Source organism: Amblyraja radiata, chromosome 26 (assembly GCF_010909765.2).
Source record: "Amblyraja radiata isolate CabotCenter1 chromosome 26, sAmbRad1.1.pri, whole genome shotgun sequence".
In the NCBI taxonomy this organism is placed as follows: Eukaryota; Metazoa; Chordata; class Chondrichthyes; order Rajiformes; family Rajidae; genus Amblyraja; species Amblyraja radiata.
The window spans coordinates 12222786-12246738 of record NC_045981.1 but is presented as its reverse complement, the minus strand read 5'-3'; the positions used below and the strand labels follow the sequence as shown (position 1 = coordinate 12246738).

Sequence of the window (23953 nt, the reverse complement as noted above, 5' to 3'; positions counted from 1 at the left end):
AAAAATCCCTTTTTAATATTATACAGCTCAGTAGTGTGTGTGTGTGTGTGTGTTTAAGGGGGGGGGGGGGCGGAGAGGGCACAGAATACATTGAGGTCTCCAGCATCGTCATTTAAGTAAATAATTGCTTTTGTTTCTCAGAAACCTCTTTATATTTTTCATAATTATCTATCATTCTGGTATAATTGTTTTTGAATTAAATTGTAGACAATAGAAGTGTAAAAATGCTGGCACCATTTCTAGATTAAGAAATATGGTTAATCTTTTTTGGAGTCAACCAAGTTTACAGCGGGGGCTTTAAAAAGAATAACATTTGTAAAAGCAAATCTGAAACAAAAAATGCAGGGAAGTGAGAAAGAGGGGGGGAGAAAGAACAACATTAAAACGAGTCAATGCCCATTTCACTTCATCTAGGTACGAGGGGGAAATCATAGAGTTATAGATCAATCCATCTTATGTCTCCAGGTGGGAAATTTCTAGATTTCATTGTTAAGGATAGAGTGACTAGAAAATTAAAAAACTTTGCAGTTGATCAGAAAAGGGCAAAAAAAAAAAGCTAGAAATCTGAAGCAAAGCCAAATAATACTGGAGAAATTCATCAAGTTAGGCATCATCTAATGGTAACTCTTTTGGTCCTTGTGTGAAAATCATCTTCGGGGTGCAAGATTGACTCGTACTAGCAAATGGCTGTTTTCAGAGTGACACACAACATTTTACCATGGCTGTTATCACAATGCACTCAGAAAAATAATCCGTTTTCAATTGGAAAAAGCTGAATACATATCTATTATCTGGCCATTGATGAAAATAAGATTGGATTGCATGCCAACAAAACATCTACTTGATTATCATAGCTCTTAAGACATAATCAGCAAAAGTTGAGAGATTTGCCTTAAATTCAAAATAGATGGCAGTATATTTTCAAGACATTATTCCATATTTGCATTCAGAATCCTGATAGAAACCCCAAAACGTATTAACTTTGACCTAAAGCATAATTTTAAATGAGAAATGTAGCCTCCCAACAAAGGTCAACCAACATGTTGGGATCACTTTCAGCTCTGCTCGGATCTCATAGTTGGAGAAATAAGCTGAAATGCTTCACATTTAACCTTTTGATGGGACTACCGCCTCTGTGAAGATTCCCAAATTGTTCAAAATCTGCACAAATAACACCTCATATGAGATGAAAAAATTGGGGGCCAATGGAAGTTAAATATTATAAATAATATCTGTAGACACAAGAATAAGCAGATGATGGAACCTTGAGCAAAACTCAAAGTGCTAGAATAACTCAGTGGGTCAGGCAGCATCTGTGGAGGGAATGGATAGATGATGTATGAAATCGGCACCCTTCTTCAGACTTTTATTAAAATACTAATCCAAGTGCAGACCCGTTGGTTTTTTCGAGAAGATTTACACAAACAAACACACACGCGAACAAACACACACACATCCAAGATCAGACGTTTAATAGGTGTATGATATCCTGTAAATTAAATCAAAGTGTACCTGGTAATATTCCTGTGATTGTCTCCTAAATTCATTTGAATCATACTGAGCCACAGCAACCACAATCTCAGAGTTCTTAGCCACTCCTTTCATTGCATTTGCAAACTCCATCGGGCTGTTTCGGACAGCTTCGTCCCTGTGATTAAAAAAAATCGCATTTAGCCAACCTAATCCAGTATAATTACCAATGTCATCCTCCTGACAGAGTGGAAAATTGCAGATATATCTGTTCAGAACATGCAGGACAAATCGAATCCACCAAATTACTCGATGATCAGCAAAGCAATGGAATTTGTTATGAATAGTGCTACCCAGCAGCGTTTATGGACCAATAATGGATTCATTGATGGCCTGTTTGGGTTTCACTAGGGCTACAGGTCTCTGGACCTCGTCATAATCTTGGTCCAAAAATGGATCTTAATTCCAGAAATGAAGTGGGATTGACAGCCCTGGACATTAAAGTAGTTTTTCACTGAGTGTGGCATGAAGGAGCTCTTGTAAAATCAAGGCTCGGGGAATTCAAGGAGTAAAGACACCAATGGTGATATTCATAATTCGCACAGAGGATAGTTGTAGTTCGAGGTCAATCGTGCCAGATATCACTGCAAGAGGACTCAGAACAGTGTCCCCGGCCCAACCAACTTCAGCTGCTTCATTCCATCATGTGATCAAAAACGGGGATGTTCACTGATGAATATGCAATACATTTTCATTCACAACTGAATGACATGTCACTGTGAGCCGAGTGAGGGTTTGGCTTCAATGGGCCTTTCTGGCCAGCTGCAGCCTGGACTGTGGAAAATGGAGGCAAAATCTGGCGACTATTGCATATGGACTCAGTGGGCTGTTTCTATACAAGGGGTACTTCATCAGGGATTGTCTTTATGTATAGCAGTAATCTCACTGATCTATATGCAAAAAATATATTTCACTGTACCTTTGGTACGCGTGACAATAAGAGAACCATTGAACTCAGAACATGAAGCATTCTACACCTGTCTGCAGCTAGATATGGATGCCAGATTCTGGCATGGGCTGATAAATAGCAAGAAATATTCTCACCACAAGTGTTAGGTGATGACCATCTCCACCAAGAAGGAGTCAAACCAACTCATATGTCAGGCTGTTATTCATCGATTACAGCTCGGCATTTAACACAATCATCCCCTCCAAGCTGGTTACCAAACTCGCAGAACTGGGTCTTTGCGCATCCCTCTGCAATTGGATCCTCGACTTCCTCATTCACAGACCACAGTCTGTTCGTATTGGTGGAAATGTGTCAGCCTCGATAACAATCAGCACGGGATCACCTCAAGGCTGCGTGCTCAGCCCCGTGCTGTACTCACTCTATACCCATGACTGCGTAGCCAATCACAGTGCAAACTCCACCATCAAGTTCGCTGACGACACCACTGTTGTGGGGCGTATCACTGATGGGGATGAGTCAGAGTATAGAAGAGAGATCGAGCAACTGTCTATATGGTGCCAGCGCAATAACCTGGCCCTCAACACCAGCAAAACCAAGGAACTGATTGTGGACCTTGGAAGGAGTAGGAGGGGGACCCACAGCCCCATTTATATCAACGGGTCGATGGTTGAAAGGGTCAAGAGCTTCAAATTCCTGGGCGTGCACATCTCTGAAGATCTTTCCTGGTCCGAGAACACTAATGCAATTATCAAGAAAGCTCATCAGCGCCTCTACTTCTGAGAAGATTACGGAGAGTCGGTTTGTCAAGGAAGACTCTCTCTAACATCTACAGGTGCACAGTGGAGAGCATGCTGACCGGTTGAATCGCGGCTTGGTTCGGCAATTTGAGCGCCCTGGAGAGGAAAAGACTACAAAAAGTAGTAAACACTGCCCAGTCCATCATCGGCTCTGACCTTCCTTCCATCGAGGGGATTTATCGCAGTCGCTGCCTCAAAAAGGCTGGCAGTATCATCAAAGGCCCACACCATCCTGGCCACACACTCATCTCCCTGCTACCTTCAGGTAGAAGGTACAGGAGCCTGAAGACTGCAACAACCAGGTTCAGGAATAGCTACTTCCCCACAGCCATCAGGCTATTAAACCTGGCTCGGACAAAACTCTCATTATTAATAACCAGTTTCTGTTATTTGCACTTTATCAGTTTATTTATTCATGTGTGTATATATTTATATCATGGTATATGGACACACTTATCTGTTTTGTAGTAAATGCCTACTATGTTCTGTGTGCTGAAGCAAAGCAAGAATTTCATTGTCCTATACAGGGACACATGACAATAAACTCACTTGAACTTGAACTTGATGTTCAATTGAATTAACATTGCCAAGTTATCCACCATCAACTTTCTGGAGGTCACCATCGACCAGAAACTCAACTGGTTCACCAACACACTTAAGGGCCTGTCGCACTAACGCAACTTTTCAGCGACTGTCTTCGACCTTCAAGCTCGAGGGCACTCGCCTGAAAAACCTCGAGCTGAATCGACCGTCAGCGATGAAACCGCGAGCTGGATCGACCGTCAACACACACACACACACATAAACACATCGCAAAGGCAGGGTCCAGGGAAAGTGGGAGTGCACCTAAAACAACAACCATGAAGCTTAACATCATCCAGGACAAACAGCCCGATCAATTGGTACTAATCCACCACATTTATATCAATTCCCTTCACCACCCTTGCAACAGGTCAGCAGTGTGAACCCAGCATTTCAGTTACTCACCTAAGCCAATCCAACAGCCTCTTCTGAACATGCTAACACCAAGTCGGACGATGGCTTCAGGCGCATGGGAACACCATTACCTAGATATTCCCCACCAAGTCGCACACCATTCGGACTTGGAAATACATCGCCATTCCTTCATCGTCACAAGGGTCTAAATCCCAGCACTCCCTGATTGCATTGTGTACTTTCACCAGAAGTAGTTCAAGAAGGTGTCTTCCCACCCCTTCATGGGTAATACATGCTGGCTTTGCCAGCTGTTACCAGATCTCAAAAAATGAATGACTAAGTGAAAGTATCAGAATATCTGTACTGCACTACTATTGTCTGGTTATCTGTCTATTTATTTGTCTGTTTGCTATTTTATATATTCAAATTTTCATTGATTGAATCATTTAATTCATTTGTCTGTTTTATATATATATATATCTATATACACTGAACTTTTTTTTGTTTATTATGGGTTTTACAGAGTAATATGTCTATATATGTGGGAAAGAACTGCAGATGCTGGTTTAAACCAAAGATAGACCCGAAATGCTGGAGTAACTCAGTGGGACAGTCAGCATCTCTGGAGAAAAGGAATGGGCGATGTTTGGGGTCGAGACCCTTCTTCAGACTGAAGAAGGGTCTCGACCCGAAACATCACCCATTCCTTCCCTCCAGAGATGCTGCCTGTCCCGCTGAGTCAATATATTTATATATCTGTTGTGCTATAGCAAGTAAGAATCCCATTATACCGTTTCAGGACATATGACAATAAAACACTCTTGATTCTTTTACATTGGCACGTTCAGAAAGCTAAAAGTGGACAAGTCCATCTGGTAAGTGTGAAGCATAAGTAATGGATTCCTTGCACTTTGTGCTGACAGTTTTATGTAGCATAAACAGGGAATTTACTACACAATTGCCGTCTTGTCCTATGTAAATGTAATCAATTTCCACTAGCCGTGATCACACGATGAACATACTCAGTCATCTGCAGGGGATGATTGACACTGGTGTAGACAATTGGACGGATATCGTAAATTCCACTGACAAGCAAAGCACCTGTGAAGATATTAAACATTGTATTCTTTATTGTGCCATCAAATAATGACCTAATATCCTTGCAATAATCCTTATGAAACAAGAATATCCTTCAAGCACCCACAAATCTTGGTGAATTGCATAAATAAAAGACCGGGCCTGGTTTAAACCGAAGATGGACGCAAAATGCTGGAGTAACTCAGTAGGACGGGCAGCATCTCTGGAGAAAAGGAACAGGTGATGTTTTGGGTCAAGACCCTTCTTTGTCTAACAAGCAATCTGTTATACTTACTGGTCAAAGTATAAACCTTTCTGCTAGGCCTGGTGGAAATTTTCACTGTAATCAATATTTGTGCACTTCAACATTTTATTCCACTTTTGCGCAACACTGGCTGAAAACCTAGCAAAGTGCATTGTGGCTAGTGCGTGATAGGTGTTTTCAACTTAAAAAGAACCGAAACGTTGCCTATTTCCTTCGCTCCATAGATGCTGCTGCACCCGCTGAGTTTCTCCAGCACTTTTGCCTACCATTGTGTTGCATTTCATTTTATAAGGTAAAGCTATTCTCTCTGTAGATGAAGGAATGTATGAAGCATATCACGGTATTCATTTGACTGGAGAAGGCTTGTAGACAGTGGATACCCAAAATAGAAATGGATTTAATTCCCAGCATTGACATGACTCAACTTGTTGTACAAAAGAATTGATTAGAAACCCACTAATGATTGCTATTGAGGAACATGAGAAAAAAGGTTGCTTGAACTTCATGGTGTTTCCAGACAGGGTGACAATGAAATTCAGTTCCCAAGAACTTTTCTCTTATTGTAATTGAAATAACTGAGAGTTTTTTTGAAAGAACACTTCACACAAAAGGCAGATTTAGTGGAAGGAAAGCAGCACTTGCCTTTGATATCAGGAGTAACATTGTACTCTGTCCAGTCCGTGCACAGCACCATAGCACCTAAATGTGCACCAGCAGAATGCCCACAGACGTAAACGCCACTGAAAGGCAGTCAAAGAGAGACTTACAGTCTTCGGTGAGATGTCTCCAAAATGAAAACAATAAATTCCTCCCACCCCTACTTGTAAAAAAGAAAACTTTATTCAGGAAGCAGTGAAACTGCAAGTTTCCCTCCAGAAATAATGCCGACTTCTTTCCCAACAAACCACACTTCGCTCTGCCGTTCTGATTAATCTGGATGACCATACTGAATTTTATCACGCATTCTTTTTATATGGAAAATATCTAAACAGTAATTTTAGTGTCTAAATATTCGGAACACATTTCAGTGGGGAGTGAAACATAGGGCTTATTCCCTCTTACCCATTACTCTTAATAACGAAAAAATATTTACTGGAATTGGCCAAATTCTCTCCCCCTCCAGGTTTCACAGTATGCTTCACAAGGAAAAAAAACCCAATTAAGTAATCAACATTTTCTTAAAGTAACTCCTTACAGTTATCAAAGGCTAACTAACTACCCTTGCATAATTTATGTATCAAATCAATATTTTCATATTGACTAATTTAAGTCGATTGCCTTAGAAAATATGGTCATGTTGAACATATTAACTGACTAAAACTTTCACACTACTGCACTGGATTGATCCTTCGAATTAAGACTGAACTGTTTTGTGGTTAGGTGCCACAAAATAATTACAGCACAGAAACAATTCTCCCACCACAATAGTTCCATAGTTATGTTCATGGTCTACGAGGACTTCTTCTGAAACCCGGCATCATGTTCAGATATCACGGGCCAAAGGGCCTGTTTTTGTGCTGTACTGTTTAGTGCTCTATACTTTAGGTAACATGTTGGAAGATCTTACCTCACGGCAGAATACTGCTGTGTAATGTAGGCCACACTACGCCGGACCTGAGAAACAATCAAGTCCATGTTACCTGAAAATGAAGAAAATAAATGTCTTCACATTTTTTGTATTGGAATTGGAATTTATTTTGCTTACTGTTTTAAAAATAGTGGGAAAACAGGTCATTTTTCAAAGCTAGGATAACCTAACATTTACGGAGTTGTTTAAGGTGGAACAATGAATGGGAACTTCACAAGTTCACGTTACAGGACTAGAATTAGGCCATTCGGCCCATCGAGACTACTACTCCTAATCCTATTTTCCTGCCTTCTCGCCATAATCCTTGACACTCGTTCTAATCAAGAATTTGTCTACCTCTGCCTTAAAAATATCCACTGACTTGGCCTCCACGGCCCTCTGTGACAATGAGTTCCACAGATTAACTACCCTCTCTCCGACTAAAGAAGTTCCTCCTCACCTCCTTTCTAAAAGAGCGCCCTTTAACTTTAACAACTTACTATAATTGAAGCAGTAGAGATCATTTTCAATAAACATAGCTTAATGACTGACTTTTTAAGTTTTTAGTTTAAAGCTGAATTCTGAACATCTTGCAAGACTGATATTTCAGTTAATTCATTGGGTAGCAATCCAAGTTAGTTAGCTTCAGGTTTTAAAAACACATAGACATCTGTAATAAAATTTCACAGTTGGTCTCCTCGATCATTCCAATACACATATTGTTTATATTAATATTACTTAGGTGGCTGTAACTTTGTATCATACTGTGTTTGGTAAGATGCCTGTCAAAAGGTTGAGGTTGTTTTGCTATGAGATAGTAAATACTCAATTACAACTTGACGTTGGATATCTCTTTATTTCGCACCAGAAATTCTGCAAATGTTCCCTTCAATTAATACTTCATTAAACTGCTCATTAATGCCTTTACCAACTCTGCTTTAAGCTTTCCCCAATACTCTTCTTCCAAAATTTCCAAGTTGTGCAATGTGTTTACAAGACCTCTTCGACGTTGGTCACTTCTCCTGAACTATTTCTTACATGGCTTGGTATCCATTTCTGACTCAGAATGTTTTGTTTCCCAAGTGCAATCCTCCAAGATGGCTGCCCTATCTCCATTTCTTATCTACTGTTTACATTGCTCCACCATTGCCATTGGTTTCATTAAGCAGGATTTCCACTCTGGAATTCCCACCCAAAACCTCTGTCTCCTTCAAGAGATCGCTTAAATCTTTCTCTTGACAAAGCTTTTTGTCATCTGTCCTAGTCTTTACTTACATGGCTTTGCATGTCATTGCATTTGATGAAGGGTAAAAGATACGGGGGGGATTGCAAGGAAATTGTTTTACTCAGAGCGGTAAATCTGGAATTTGCTGCCTCTGACCCTGGGCGAAAACAGTTAATAATGGCTTTCAAAGGCTTTGGATCAAAAACGACTTACAAGACTGAAATGGGACTGAATATATGTCTCTAAAGGGAGCTGGAGAAATTTGATGGTCTTCTATGTTCGAACAATTCAATGATTCTATGAAGGTGGAATATAAATGCAAGCTGCTATTGTTCAGGACCTACTCAGATCGATTGTCATTGTCCCAGGCGCCATCTTGTTACTCTTGTTAGATTCAGATTCAAACTTTATTGTCATTGTGCAGTGTACAGTACAGACAACGAAATGCAGTTAGCATCTCCCTAGAAGAGCGACATAGAATATGAGCAATAAATAAATATATTTACGTGCATAGTCATAGTAGTGCAGTTTTTTTTTCCTGGTGGAAGGAGAGTCCGGGGGGGGGGGGTGATTGGTAATCACCGAGGTACAGTGTTGAGTAATGTAACAGCCGCAGGGAAGAAGCTGTTCCTGGACCTGCTGGTCCGGCAACGGAGATACCTGTAGGGCCTCCCGGATGGTAGGAGGGTAAACAGTCTGTGGTTGGGGTGAGAGCAGTCCTTGACGATGCTGAGTGCCCTTTGCAGACATCGCTTGCTTTGGACAGACTCAATGGAGGGGAGTGAGGAACCGGTGATGCGTTGGGCAATTTTCACCACCCTCTGCAGTGCTTTCCGGTCGGAGACAGAGCAGTTGCCATACCATACTGTGATACAGTTGGTAAGGATGCTCCCGATGAAGTTCACCAGAATCTGAGGAGATAGATGGACCTTTAGTCTCCTCAGGAAGAAGAGACGCTGGTGAGCCTTCTTGACCAGAGTTGAGGTATTGTGGGTCCAAGAGAGTTACTCTTGTTTTTATAGATTAGAAGATTATTTTATAGATCGGAATACTGGAGTCTACGTTCAACTGGGAAGTAGAGATCTTGCATACATAATATTTACAAAATATAATATGTAAAAAAGAATATGAAACAAATAGAATAAGATTAATTAGAAATAAAGTACAATAAAAGCTATAGAGGGGGAAATAACTAATAAAGAGAATTGATGCTTAATTTTAGCTTTTATTGCCTGAATTCATCTTTACAGTAATTTGGTACTGTTGTGGTACCTATTTTGGTAATTTTAATAACTATTCCGTACCGAAGGCACGGTGAAATGTTTGTTTGTTTTTTTGCAGAAGGGGTAACATAAAAGTTTCAAAATCTAGAACTTGAAAATATAAAAGCATGACTATCAGTCACAGAGCTGCACCTACCTTTTGGTGCAAGTACATAGTCCACAGCAACGACAATTACTCCAGCTTTAACTAGTGGGGGCACCATAAAACCAGACAATTCTTTACTGCAAAGAAAATACGTAAATTGGATTAAATGTGTGGTATTAGCGAACTAGTGTAATGATGTGCAAAGATTACCATAAAACCATTTATACACTCTGGGGCTGTGAAATCCAGACTATAAAGACCCCCAGCCATTTCTACCATTTCTAATTTCATGGTACTGAAGTTTCGGGATGAGTTCATATGTGACAGAGCTATCGAGGGAGGACATGCCTAGGTAGAAATTAGTTTGCCTGTTCAAAACGAGAGTAAAATCATTAAGGTAGAGACACGTCATTGCCAGAGATCGTCTCAGATTTTGGCTTGTAGAAATACCTGATGGTATTCAGGCCCTGCCACAATCACCTGGCATCCATTTGATTCAGTTTGTTTTAGACCTCTTTTGGCATTCCCAATAGCCTTGCACAAATCATAAATAGTCTTTGAATACAGTGCAGAATCATCCCTCTTGAAACCCCCACTTTAACTCGGTTTCGTTCTCCACAGATTTTCAGTAATTTATAGAGCATAGAACAGTGTGGCAAAGGAACAGATCCTTCAGCCCACAATGTCTGTGCATAACCAGATGCCAATTTGGGTTTGATTTCAAATTTCAAGCATCTGCAGAAGTTTGCTTTTGGCCACCAGTACCATTGTAATTATTCCCAATGTTTGAACACCATAGCACCATTGGGTAAAGGTTAAACACAACTAAAGGATTATTTTTACGGTATCTCTTTGTTTCATTAAACTGCTTGTGTTGCAAATGGACTTGAACAATCCTTTGAGTGTCACATTCTCCACTTGCTGATCTCTCACATAAAAAGGCATCAGAAAAGAAAGTGGGCATGCAGTACATTGGTATTGACAGAGCAGGAAGAAACATCAGAAGAGCTTTAATATACATTAGTTCAGCATGGTTTTTCAGAACTCACCTCAGCATCGTCCAATATCCCCCATGAAAGTAGATGAGCAAAGCTGAAGCTGCAGTTATTTAAAAAAATTAGATTTAGGTACTTGTTTTTTCAGCCATGTTTTCTCAAGATCAACATCATGAATGATTTATTAATATTAAATTGCAGAGTCGGGGCATTGGTATTTACAAACTCCATAGCAGCAGATGCATTTTTATTTTTGCTGATACATTAAGATTAACATACATTTCGACCACTAACACTTTATTTTAATTATTTGTTGTTGTCTAGTTTCCCCTCCATCTACGTTTCTGAACCAGAAGGTGGGCAAATAGAAAAGTAGATCTTGGGAATAGGCCCGTTCAGCTGTATCCACCTATCACTCACCAGGCTTTGTCTCATCCTCACCTCTCTTTTCCAGTGTTCTCCCCCCTAGTTCTATCAGTCTGAAGAAGCGTTCTGTCCATTCCCTCCACGGATGTTGCCTGACCCGCTGAGTATGTCCAGCACTTTATGTTTTGCACAAGATTCCAACATCTGCAGTTCTTTGTATCGCCAATGTTTAAGAAAACCTGATTTTTGCCACTAATTTCCTAACCAAGTTGATTTTGAAAAAATGATTGAAGAAATGAGTGCTGCTGCCGAAGTCAACAGTGGAAAAGAGAAGAATCAATATGGTTAAAATTATCTCGGATTGTTGGTTGCATTAGCTCAACCTCCTTAGATGCTCAGATTTCACAGGCTCTTCAGCCAAATCTTGGTTATAACACAGAACGGAGAACAATTCAGCACAAGAACAGGCCCTTCAGCCCATAATGTCTGTGCTGAACATGATGCCAAGATATCTTATCTACCTGTGCATAATCCATATCCCTCCATTCCCCGTATATCCATATGCCTATCCAACAGCCTCTTAAATGCCACTATCATATCTGCCTCAACCACCAACCTTGGCAGCGTGTTCCAGGCACTTACCACCCTGTGTAAAAAAAGTTGCCCTGCACATCTCCTTTAAACTTTGGCCCTCTCACGTTAAAACAATGCCCTCTGGTATTTGATTTTTTTTCCATCGCAGGAAAAAGGTTCAGAATTTCTACCCTATCTATTACTCTCATAGTTGGTGCACAGCTTCACCAGGGCCAGGATATCTTCTGCTTTCATTAACCAACAAAAGAACTAATCATAAGGACCTTCAGATGACAGATGACACCTCCTTCAATCTTGCATTTCTTTCATTAATCTCGCAGCCTGTAACTACATGATGTTATTTGAATTCTGATTCTCCATCCACTGTTAAAAGTGAGAGCGAGCTCTGCACTGTTCAACAGCTATTGGAAAGCCTAATCAAGAGCATGGGCAGGAATTGAAATCGGACTATTTTAAGGAGAATAATCCTAACCTTACACATTATACCCTCCTACACATCCTCGACATGATTGGGGTGGAGGAGAACCATCCCTGTTGGCTTCCCACTCCCACTACTAAGCAAATACATTACTTCAAAGATAGACACAAGAAGCTGGAGTAACTCAGTGGGATAGGCAGCAACTCTGGAGAGAAGTAATGGGTGGCATTTCAGTCTGAAGAAGGGTCTCGACCCGAAACGTCACCCATTCCTTCTCTCCAGAGACGCTGCCTGTCCCGCTGAGTTACTCCAGCTTTTTGTGTCTATCGTCGGTTTAACCAACAATTGCAGTTCCTTCCGACAAATAAATTACTTCATTGCACTGGAGGTTTGGTAGCTGGATGCAGCCAGTGTTTCTAATATTTCCTCCCAGCAAGAAGCTTCTTAAGGCTCTACTTCTGAGGTATTTTATATGGAAAATAAGCTCCAGAAGCCTCTCTAACCTAAACAATGGTCCAGACCCAAGACATCACCTATCCATGTTTTCCAGAGATGCTGCCTGACCCACTGAGTTACTCAAGCACTTTGTCTCTTTTTTTCATTAACCTTTAACAAGCTTTTATTACATTTTTATTACATAAAATATTACATTTTTCGTTGTATTGAATGCATGTAGGGTTTACACAAGGAGCACGAAGCACCATGTTTAGTGGGTGATTACAGACAGGGACCTCAAAGCCAAATTCACTGATTCACTGAGAGAAAATCTTTATGTGCATTATGTGCCTGTTGTTGGCTTTCTCTTTGGCTTTTTACCGATGTTAACAGTGAATTTGCTCATGGTCTCAAAGACAATCCAGCAAAAATTTTGGGCTAATGTCACTGACAGAAAGTGACCTAAATTTAATTTGGAAATGAGTGCTGTTATGCCCAGGGAGACGCCAAAGCATTTCTCAAACTAATTAAGTTTCTTTCTGAGAATTGTCACGTTTGACAATAGTCATATTGACAAGAGTTCACAGCCTATGGTGACAAAGGAGTTGTTTGCTACTTGTCTTATTTAATTTGCTCAGTGTGTTACATGCTGCACCAGTAGAGTGTTATTAATTTGCAACTTAACCAAACGCAGGTAGGTGGAACCAGTGTAGATGGGGCATGTTGGTCAGCATGGGCAGGTTGAGCCGAAGGGCCTGTTTCCATGCTGTATGACTCTATGACTCTCTAACCTACCAGGGTCACTGAGAGTTTTGTAGATAAAATTCATGTAACACTTATGGTGATATATCATAAATATGGTGAAGAATCATAAACCAGCTAATTTGGATTTCAGCGTGGATTCCTGAGTCTGATTTCTGATATATAGAATTCAAAGAATATTTAATTGATAAGTCTTTTAACGACTAAAACAAATCAAGCTATTGATTCATAATCACAGTTTATGTATTTTACTGACCAAAATATAGTTGGTATCGCAAGATCTTAACCTCTTGACTTTCTCCAAATCACACCATGAACTTTGTTTTTGTCCACAGGATACAATAACACAGCTGGTGGAGCTGCTGCCTCACAGTGCCAGAGTTCGATCCTGACCTCAGGTGTTGTCTGTGTGGAGTTTGCTCGTTCTGTTCCTGTATACAAGCTGTATTCTTCAATTCTTTCAATTAAATTCCATTTCTCAACAGGCAATAAAGGTTTAGGTAGTACACTCTGAGCAAAAATGTGTTCATATCAATGTATGGGTATCTATAAATTGTATTGAAACAGATTCTGATGCTGACCCAGGCAAATGCTGACACATAGAAAATAGCCAATACACGGCAAATAACTAATCTTGAGCCAACTTTTATACTTCAGCCAACACCAATGACTGGTTGGCATGCAGCAGAAGCTTTACACTGTACATTGGTACATGTGACAATAAAACTAAACTAATCACTAAAACAGAAAGGCTTCTTATTATCACATTGCTGCTTTGGGAGTTGTTGTGCTAATATTGTCTGCCATGTTTCTTTTATTATAACAGTGACTACTTTCAGAAAGCACCTCATTAATTTGACACTGCTTTAGACTGCACATGGATAGTAGTATCTATGCAAATCAATTATTTAGATCTACATACAGTGACAATGCTTTATAATCTGCTGGACCGGAGATGACTGTGTAACCCTCTCATCATTAAAATGTTGTGGCCACATTCCTGTAAGTGACCAAAAAATATTTTTGTGCATATAGTTTGTTGGTAATATGCACTCCATGAAAATTTGTCTGCTTTTATTCGAAAGATGTGGCTCTTTGCTCTTTAGACATTGATTTCAGAATACATTGTTTTATTTGTGAGCCGGAGAGATTGCTGTAAGTCGCAAACTCAGCCTCATCTCTGGTTCATTGATGATGTTGTGTTGTCAGTAAATACTCTTGTTTCTTTTTTTCATACAGATCTGTAGGATTCAATGTTTGATTTCATAACTCATCTCAGCCTGGAAAAGATAATGTTGTTCAGGAAAAATGGCCAAATAGACCACTGTCTATTCTGACTATGCAGGAATATATCCAGGCACCCACCACTCTATGTATAAAAACTTGTCCTATACATCCCCATGAAACTTTGCCCCTCTCACCTTAAAGCCACGTCCTCTAATATTTAATATTACCTCGCCAACAGTCTGTCCCTTCCTTCTTTGTTGTTTGTTTTTATGTGTTAAATGTATGTTTTTAGTGTTATTTAGCTTGTTTTATGTGGGGGGGGGGAGTTGGGGAATTTTGAAAAAATATCTTACCTCGACGGAGATGTGATTTATTTCCGTATCGTATCTTCATCCGCAATGGGCCTAACATCAAGAGGTTGGCGGCCTTTGCTGGAGACCGATGTCGAGAGCTCCACCGCGGGAGCCTGCGGACTTTTAGCATCGCAGAGCTCACGGTCTCTGGTTAAAGACTGTGTTCCATCACAGTGAAGAATGTGTGGAATCCGCTGTGGTGGATGTTTATGTTACCTTTTATGTAGTTGTGTGTCTTGTTGCTTTTTTTAGTATGGCTCTATGGTAATTCGAATTTCACTGTACCTTAATTGGTACATGTGACAATAAACTGACCTTGAAACCTTGAGATAGATTAGCCATGATTGAATGGCGGAGTATACTTGGGCCAAATGGCCTAACCCTGCTCCTATTACTTATGATCTTACGTCAGAAGAGGCGAGTTGAAAAAAGTGGCAGCTAAAAGATGGCTTTGTAAATGCAGTTCACGATACACAGTTCATGACACATTCATGCCCACAAAGTCATAACATGATTTATAAAAACGACAACAGCAGGCATTTGATAAAGATAGACACAAAATGGTGCCTGACCCATTGAGTTACTCCAGCATTTTGTGCCTATCTTTGCAGCATTTGCAGTTCCTTTTTATTACACTAGGTATTTAATAAGAATGCACTAAGATAACTCTACTGTTGGAATATGTTGCTGGACAAACCTGTTGATGGGGTTGGAGGGAGATATATGTCTAACTTCTCACATTCCCCTTGTCCGTAGGCTTCATCTAACGTTGTATGAGCTTCATTGCGACCTTTCATGGTGCCTGAAGGGTAAGAAAAGGAACATTTCTATTCTTTCACTCATTCTGTTTACGCTAAATGGCTCAATTCTACAACTTAATAAATTCAGATTTTTTCTCAATAATTTGAACAAAATTAAGTAATAATAATTAGTGAAAGGATGCTTTTCAGACTGGAGGGAAGTGTACGGTAGAGTCCCCACATGTGGATACTCGGAAATTGGTTTGGTGAGCTGTGAGGAGGATACGTGGACTTTAAACTTTAGAGATACAGCGCAGAAACAAGCCTTTTGGCCCACCAAGTCTGCGCCAACCTGCAATCACCCCATACACTGGCACTATCCTACACGCTCTACTCGGGACAATTTACCAAAGCCAATTAACCTACTAACCTTTGGTTCCCTCCCACATATCAAAGACGTGTGGGATTGTAGTTTAATTGGCTTCTGTATATTGTTCCTGGTGCGTAGGATAGAATTAGTGTATGGATGACTGCTGGTCGGTGTGGACACGGTGGGCCAAAGGGCCTGTTTCCATGCTGTATCTCTAAATTAAACTAATTCCAAAGAGTCATGACCTTCTGAGGGAAGAAATTCTTCTTCATCTGCACCTGAAATGGACAATCCCTTATCTCCCATCACTCGCAACACCCACCTTGTCAAACCTGCCAGAATCTTATACGTTTCAACAAGATCATCTCTCATTCTTAAAAATTCCATGAATGTAGGTCCGATTAACCTACTGTATATTGTTCCTGGTGCGTAGGATAGAATTAGTGTATGGATGACTGCTGGTCGGTGTGGACACGGTGGGCCAAAGGGCCTGTTTCCATGCTGTATCTCTAAATTAAACTAATCACCTACTCACCTCAAAGACAGCCTCCCCCCCACACTGGACCCCCATCAGTTTGCCTACCGGGCCAACAGGTCTACAGAGGACGCCATATCGGCGGCCCTACACTCTGCCCTGACCCACCTGGACAACAACAACTCCTACATCAGGTTGCTGTTCATTGATTTCAGCTCTGCCTTTAACACTGTCATCCCCGCCAGCTTGATCACCAAACTCAGCGGACTTGGCATCTCCACCTCCCTCTGCAATTGTACACTGGATTTCCTCACCAACAGACCACAGTCTGTCAGGGTCAACAACCTCACCTCCTCCACTATAACACTGAACACCGGCGTGCCACAGGGCTGTGTGCTCAGCCCTCTCCTCTACTCCCTCTTCACCCACGACTGCATCCCTAAGTACGGATCCAACGCCATCATTAAGTTTGCTGACGACACCACGGTGGTAGGACTGATCAGTGACAACGATGAGTCAGCCTACAGAGAGGAGGTCCAGCACCTGACAACCTGGTGTGCCAACAATAACCTCGTCCTCAACTCCAAGAAGACGAAGGAAATTATTGTCGACTTCAGGAAGGTCAGAGGAGGCAGTCATACCCCCATCCATATAAACGGGACTGAGGTGGAGCGCGTCTCCAGCTACAAATTCCTCGGGGTACACATCTCGGAGGATTTGTCCTGGTCCCTCAACACCTCCAAGTTGATCAAAAAGGCACAGCAGCGCCTTTACTACCTGAGGAGGCTCAAGAAAGCCCACCTGTCCCCCCAGATCCTGACCAACTTCTACCGCTGTACCATCGAGAGCATCCTGACCACCTGCTTCACGGTATGGTACAGCAGCTGCACTGTTGCGGACAGGAAGGCACTACAACGGGTGGTGAAAACCGCGCAGCACATCATCTGTGCCCCGCTCCCTGCCATGGATGCCCTCCACCGAAAACGGTGTCTGAGATGGGCTGGGAAGATCATTAAAGATCCCTCCCACCCCAACCATGGACTGTTTGCCCTCCTCCCATCAGGGAGGCGGTACAGGAGCCTCAGGTCTCGTACCAGTAGGATGAGGAACAGCTTCTACAATGATACCATCGCATTGCTGAACTCGGAGTCCCGCCGATAGATTTCTCCGGTCCCTCCGTCCCCATTGCTTAATTATTCTGTATTTTTGATTATTCTGTATCTTCTTTTTTTTAATTTCTACATGCACTACTACTACGGACTGACGCAAAACTGCATTTCGTTGTACCCATACTTAGTATTTGTGCAATTACATTAAAGTTGAATTGAATTGAATTGAATCTGCTCACCCTTTCTTCTTGAACGACTTCACTCAGCCAATTTCCAATTTGCCTAGCTGTCTTAATTCGAGGTTAAGGAGATCATATGGGATCCAGGATAACTCAGCCAATGTGCGATGCTGGCAATCCTATTTGGCCGGTACACAAAATTGCTGGAGGAACTCAGCGGGTGCAGCAGCATCTATGGAGCGAAGGAAATAGGCGACGTTTCGGGCCGAAACCCTTCTTCAAGGAGCGAAGGAAATAGGCGACGTTTCGGGCCGAGGGTTTCGGCCCGAAACGTCGCCTATTTCCTTCGCTCCATAGATGCTGCTGCACCCGCTGAGTTCCTCCAGCAATTTTGTGTACCTTCGATATTCCAGCATCTGCAGTTCCCTTTTGAACAATCCTATTTGGCCTACAGGTGACTGATCCACAGGTTTGGAGTGTTCCCTAAATGACCACCTACAATAGGTATGGTCTTGCCAGCAATGCCTTCAACCTGATAACAATTACACTGAAGAAAATGCTCAAATCATATTTGGTGAAAAGCCACGAATGTAATGTAATAATAATAATATCAGCGTCATTCTAAGAAACTGGAGGAGATTTGGTAAAGGAACTAACAAAATTAAATAAAATAAACTAAGGAAGTCAAAAATCTTTTCTCTGCTGTTGACTACTCTACAGAAACAAACCAGGCGGCATGGTGGCGCAGTGATAGTGTTGGTGCCTTACAGTGTCAGAGACCTGGGTTTGATCCTGACAACTGGTGCAGTCTGTGCAGATTTTGTGCATTCTCCCTGTGACCGCGTGGGTTTTCTTCAGGTGCTCTGGTTTCCTCCCACACATCCAAAGGTGTGCAGGTATGTAGGTTAATTGGCTTCTGTAAATTGTCCCCATTGTATAGGGTAGAACTAGTGTGCGGGTGATCGCTGGTCGACGTGGACCAAAGGGCAGTTTCCACCCTGTATCTCTAAAAATATAAATAAAAATAAAACACACAGCTACTCTTGGTGGCTTGTCATTGACATAATATATACCAAAAGCAATAAATTTGATGCTACAATGCTTAAAGAAGTACATGCCCAATGTTACCAGACACTTATATTACACATACATAACTGTGAATTGCAATATGCATCCATTGAATAGCTAACCTTTGGTAAGTTCTTTGATGTGAGATTCTATTACCGCAGATCTGTCCATACGGTGTGACCAGCAACTGGGAGAGTACTCCTTTTCCAGTTCCTACACCAAATAAACGTGCAAACAAATATAGTTATTGCACCTAAGCACATGAGATGGTCAAGCCGTTTGACTCTGAATCCAGTTATGTTGCTATTATCTGCAAAAGTAATGATTTTTATTCATAGTTTATTTGATTTATATGAAACAAATCCCCAATTCAACTGTATTTTACTTTTAGATTGATAAGTAAAATTTAAAAAAATAGGAAGTCAGCACATAAACGTGAAGTACAAGTGTTGGAACCACAAGTAAATAACATGACTCAAACCTAGCTGTCTTAATTAAGGGTAAAGGAGATCATGTGGGTCCATAACTTCATTTAAACTCTTATGAAACATGGCTGGATGCTGGTTGATCACACACAAATTTCAGGAAACTTATATGCTTTTGAGACTTGAACTACATACAGCATATATTACAAGGCACTAGGAAAATACCACCAATGCTATCTCTGTAAAATTATCTGTGTTCATTGCAAAAGAAAATGGACTAACAATAGTATCCCCTTCCACAACAAAGCCAACCATATGAAGCCCTAGCTATAATCAGATATCAGCATCGGGCACTGTCCCAACCCGAAACATCACCTATCCTTTTTGTCCAGAGATGCTGCCTGACCTGCTGAGTTACTCCAGCACTTTGTCTGCCTTTGGTATAAACCGGCGTCTGCAGTTCTTTGTTTCTACACGATGATTGTTGGATTGCCGGTCATGTTGCTGCCATGGCCACTGGAGGGGGCAGTGAAATAGCTGGTGGGCCTAACATGTCTGCCTTGTGAAACTTGCTACATTTCCACAATGGAGACCTTGGGAGCATGCCAAGTATTTTTGCTTCGGTGATACATGTTGCTATTTTAATCATGTAAATACTACTCACCGAGCAGGAGAGATCTCGGATTTCTTGGTTTATTTTTAATTTTTGTTTACTCGATCTGATCACTTCTTGCTTCGAGCAAAGGACAAGGAGTTCCAAAACATCCTGACATGGAATACGGATCTGTGTCCAGGATCCGTAAAATTCCACCCTAATTGGGCACGGTGCAACATGATGAAATATAGAAACTTCATATAATATTCCTGATAAATTGTCACCTCAGAGCAGTGTAACGTTCACTTCTCTCTCAACATTTCCCTTCACTATGATGCTCGAGTTAGAGCATACTGGATGTTGTTGCCGTTCAAGATCCTGGACTCAAGGGTTGACAGCACAGGGAAAGACCATTCAAAGGTCAAAAAAAAACTTTATTTGCCATTTGTGCTTACACACATAGGAACTCTTGTGCGGTTGTTCAGAGAGTCAAGTCAAGTCAAATTAAAAAGACACACAGAAAGACACATAATCTATAAAAACATATACTTCTCGAAAAATAAAAAAGAAAGTGCCTAAAACCCTATATAAAGGGGAAAGTGAGAACATTGTAAATTGCACAAACCCTATATAAAAGTGTCGATTGCATTGTAAATTGTACAGGCCCAGGAGACAATATAATATGATATAATATGATATGCTATGAGGTAGGTCAGGACATCAGTTCATTTTGTTTTGGCCAAGAGTCTCACTGTGGCAGGGAAGAAGCTCTTAAAAAAGCATATTCTGTTTGTGGCGATGCTGTCCGCTCGTCTGTGCCTGAGGTTGTATGTGCAGTTTTTGTGTTTGAGCAGGGAGTGAGCTGGATGTAGTGTGTATACATTCAATACATTTTATCAAAAAATGGACATTTACTGCAAGTTTTTTCCCCAGTTTCTACCTTAAATTTAGTTTAGTTTAGAGATACAGCGTGGAAACAGGCCCTTCGACCCACTGAGTCCGCACCGACCAGCGATCCCTGCACATTCACACTATCCTACATACTAGGTACAATTTACACTAATACCAAGCCAAATAATCTACAAACCCGTTCATCTTTGGAGTGTAGGAGGAAACCGAACATCTCGGAGAAAACCCACGCGTTAATGGGGAGAACATACAAACTCCATACAGACACGCCCATAGTCGGGAACGAACCTAGGTTTCCAGTGCTGCAACTCTACCACTGCACCACCATGCCGTCCCCCTTGGACAATAGCCTTTTAGTTTATGGCTCTGCAAGTAATGTTCAGTTACTGTTTAAATTCAATGACGGGTTCTGATATAACCAGAGTTAATTTTTTCCCTCAAATCCCTTCTAATCCTTTTACCAATTAAGTCCATGCCTCGGAGTAATTGTCCTTTCATTAAAGGAAAACAAATAGTTCCCGTCGTCTCCTAATTTTAATTATCTGAAGTCGAACATCTTTCAGTTTAACTTCAACCGATATAGTTTCATAATCGTAATTCTTTGGCCCCGAGTGGAACATAAAATATAGTCAAGTCAACTTTATTTGTCACATACACATACAAGATGTACAGTGAAATGAAACAGTGCAGCACAGGAACGGCCCCTAAGGCCCATAATGTCCGCACCAAAGACGTCGACAGGCTAAACTAATCTCATTTACAAGCACATGATCTGTATTCCTTTCCCAACTATTTACATATCCAAATGTCTTTCCACACCGTCTGTGTGAAAAAGTCACCCTTCAGGTTCCAATTAAATCTTCCAACTTGCAAAGAGGTAAAAGATACTGTGGCACAGTCTCAACAAAGAACAGGTGAATCATTCTTTTACCATTCATGTCCCAATCAAAGTGACATAAACAGGTTATCATGTTGCTTTTGAGGGATCAACAGTGCACATTGGTTCCGTCTTTCTTTTCTTACATCAGCGGTCCCACTGAGGATAGTTTGGACAAAGAAAAGCTGTTCCAAATATGAGGAAAACTGGTTTTGGATAAGAGAGACAGGAAAGACAAGAGGGAGATCTGTTTATGCAGCAAAGGTGACAGCAGCTGAAATGAACGATGATTTCAGACTGATATTGGATAAGCACTTGAGGGAAACAAACTTACATTCGTATAGGAAGAGAGTGGGGGACTGATCTGGCTGGATGAGCCTGCGAGGGTTCTACCTGTCATATAATAACCCACTACACTCCACGCAGCCTCGGCAAGGCCGCCAGCACATTCAAGAACCGTTCTCACCCCAGTCACTCCCTCTTCTCCCCTCTCCCATCGGGCAAGAGGTACAGAAGTTTTAAAACGCATACCTCCAGATTCAGGGATAGTTTGTTCCCAGCTGTTCTCAGACAACTGAACAGTCTTCTCATCAGCTGTAGAGTGGTCCTGACCTCCCATCTACCTCTGTTTGAAGAAGGGTCTCAACCTGAACTGGCACTTTTCTCCAGAGATGCTGCCTGATCCGCTGAGTTACTCCAGCATTTTGTGTCCATCTCCCATTCACCTCATTGGAGACCTTTGGCCTATTATCAATCGGACTTCAATGTTATATCTTGCACAAAATGTTATATCCTTTATGTATGCACTGCGGATGGCTTGATTATATTCATGTATGGTCTTTTCTTTGACTATATAGCATACAAAACAAAAGCTTTTCAATGTACGATAATAAACTAAACTAAATTAATGCTTCATTATCCATGAAAGAGTTGGGATGACCGGAGGCATTGAAATGCAACCCCGATAAATGATTTCTGTCTTGAGATAAAAGATATGAGAAAAAAAATTGACTGACCTCTTTATCCATTTTCTTCCAAGAGCTCATTCTGCCAGTTATCTTAGATCCCTGAAATCTGTTCCAGAGTGGAATCGTCAAAGGAATTAAAATAATTACTGTAGCAGATGTACTGATGAGCAATTGATAGCATTTCTTTTCAAAAGACACTTTTAGCTGAGTATAACAATAATATACATTCATCCAGTCAAGTGTATCACTTCAAACATTTGTATGGTTTACGTCATTACTCTGCTGATAGCAGAGGTTTTTATAAACTTCCTATAAAATAAACCTTATTGCTTTCTCCCAGATTTATCAGCAACTCAAGTATGCCCATCAATACATGTTTTAATTTTTAACACCTTAAATGTCAATTATTATCATCAGTCATACATCCCCCAAAATCATGTTCATGTCATAGGAGCAGAGTTAGGCCATTCAGCCCATCGAGTCTACCCCCCCATTCACGAATCAAGAATCTGTCAATCTCGGCCTTAAAAACACTCAATGACTTGGCCTCCACAGCTGTCTATGTGGAACCCATCCAATGACTATCTTCCTTAATCATCTCCCCAACCATCTCCTCACATCAACTGCCTCAATTCCATCCCCACTCCCTCTGATATTATGCCTGCCCCCCATCTTGTCATCTCTCCAACCCAATACTGATGTTCTGCTTAATTCCAGATTTGTTAGTCTGACTCCTAATAATCTTCGTGACTCCTATATACAGCATGGAAACAGACACTTAGGCCGAATCGGTGCCGACCTGCGATCCCCGTAGTATCCTACGCACTAGGGACAATTCACAATCTTTACTGAAGCCAATTAACCTACAAACCTGTACGTCTTTGGAGTGTGGGAGGAAACCGGAGCACCCGGAGAAAACCCACGTGGTCATGGGGAGAACGTACAAACTCCGTACAGACTGCACCTGTAGTCAGGAGCGAACCCAGGTCTCTGGCGCTGTAAGGCAGCAACTCTACCACTGCGCCACTGTGCCCATAATCTTACAGCATCCCCCACCCCCCCAGCTCCATTGAACAAAGACCTTTGAATTAAGGCAAAAGAAAGTTCAACCTGGAGCAGCAAGCACTAAACTAAAAATTGTGATTTCAAGCAAAGAAATTAAACTATAATTGCAAGCTTTAGATTTGCTCTTACCAGACAACTGTGCTTAGCTTGTTGAACTTTGAAATCCAAAGCAATGGAATGTTTAGGAACCACATGTCATTGGTGAATATTTGTTCAAATAAAGCTGTTCAAAAGTCACAATCATAATGATAAGACTGTCCTGAGCAGATAACACGTGGAAAAGGCCACACTGCAAACTGCGCCAAACCACCAGGGCGGATTTAGATGAAGAGAGGTTCTAGGCTATTC

The 23953-nt window shown here is 41.2% G+C and overlaps 1 protein-coding gene across 2 annotated transcripts in view; it reads right to left on the bottom strand.

Annotated features, from left to right (window-relative positions):
* afmid (arylformamidase) overlaps positions 1-23953 on the bottom strand; it is a 36515-nt gene extending 12562 nt beyond the window's left edge. Inside the window, exons 1-10 of one of the 2 annotated variants that reach the window (XM_033044260.1) lie at positions 23735-23953; positions 22589-22646; positions 18889-18979; positions 15523-15627; positions 10725-10773; positions 9727-9812; positions 7083-7155; positions 6158-6255; positions 5196-5274; positions 1513-1648 (exon numbers count right to left, since the gene is read on the bottom strand). In XM_033044260.1, coding sequence (XP_032900151.1) covers positions 1513-1648; positions 5196-5274; positions 6158-6255; positions 7083-7155; positions 9727-9812; positions 10725-10773; positions 15523-15627; positions 18889-18979; positions 22589-22618 — 747 coding nt within the window. In that variant the 5' untranslated portion in view covers positions 22619-22646; positions 23735-23953. The remainder of the gene's footprint in view (positions 1-1512; positions 1649-5195; positions 5275-6157; positions 6256-7082; positions 7156-9726; positions 9813-10724; positions 10774-15522; positions 15628-18888; positions 18980-22588; positions 22647-23734) is intronic. The other variant, XM_033044259.1, reaches the window with a different exon arrangement.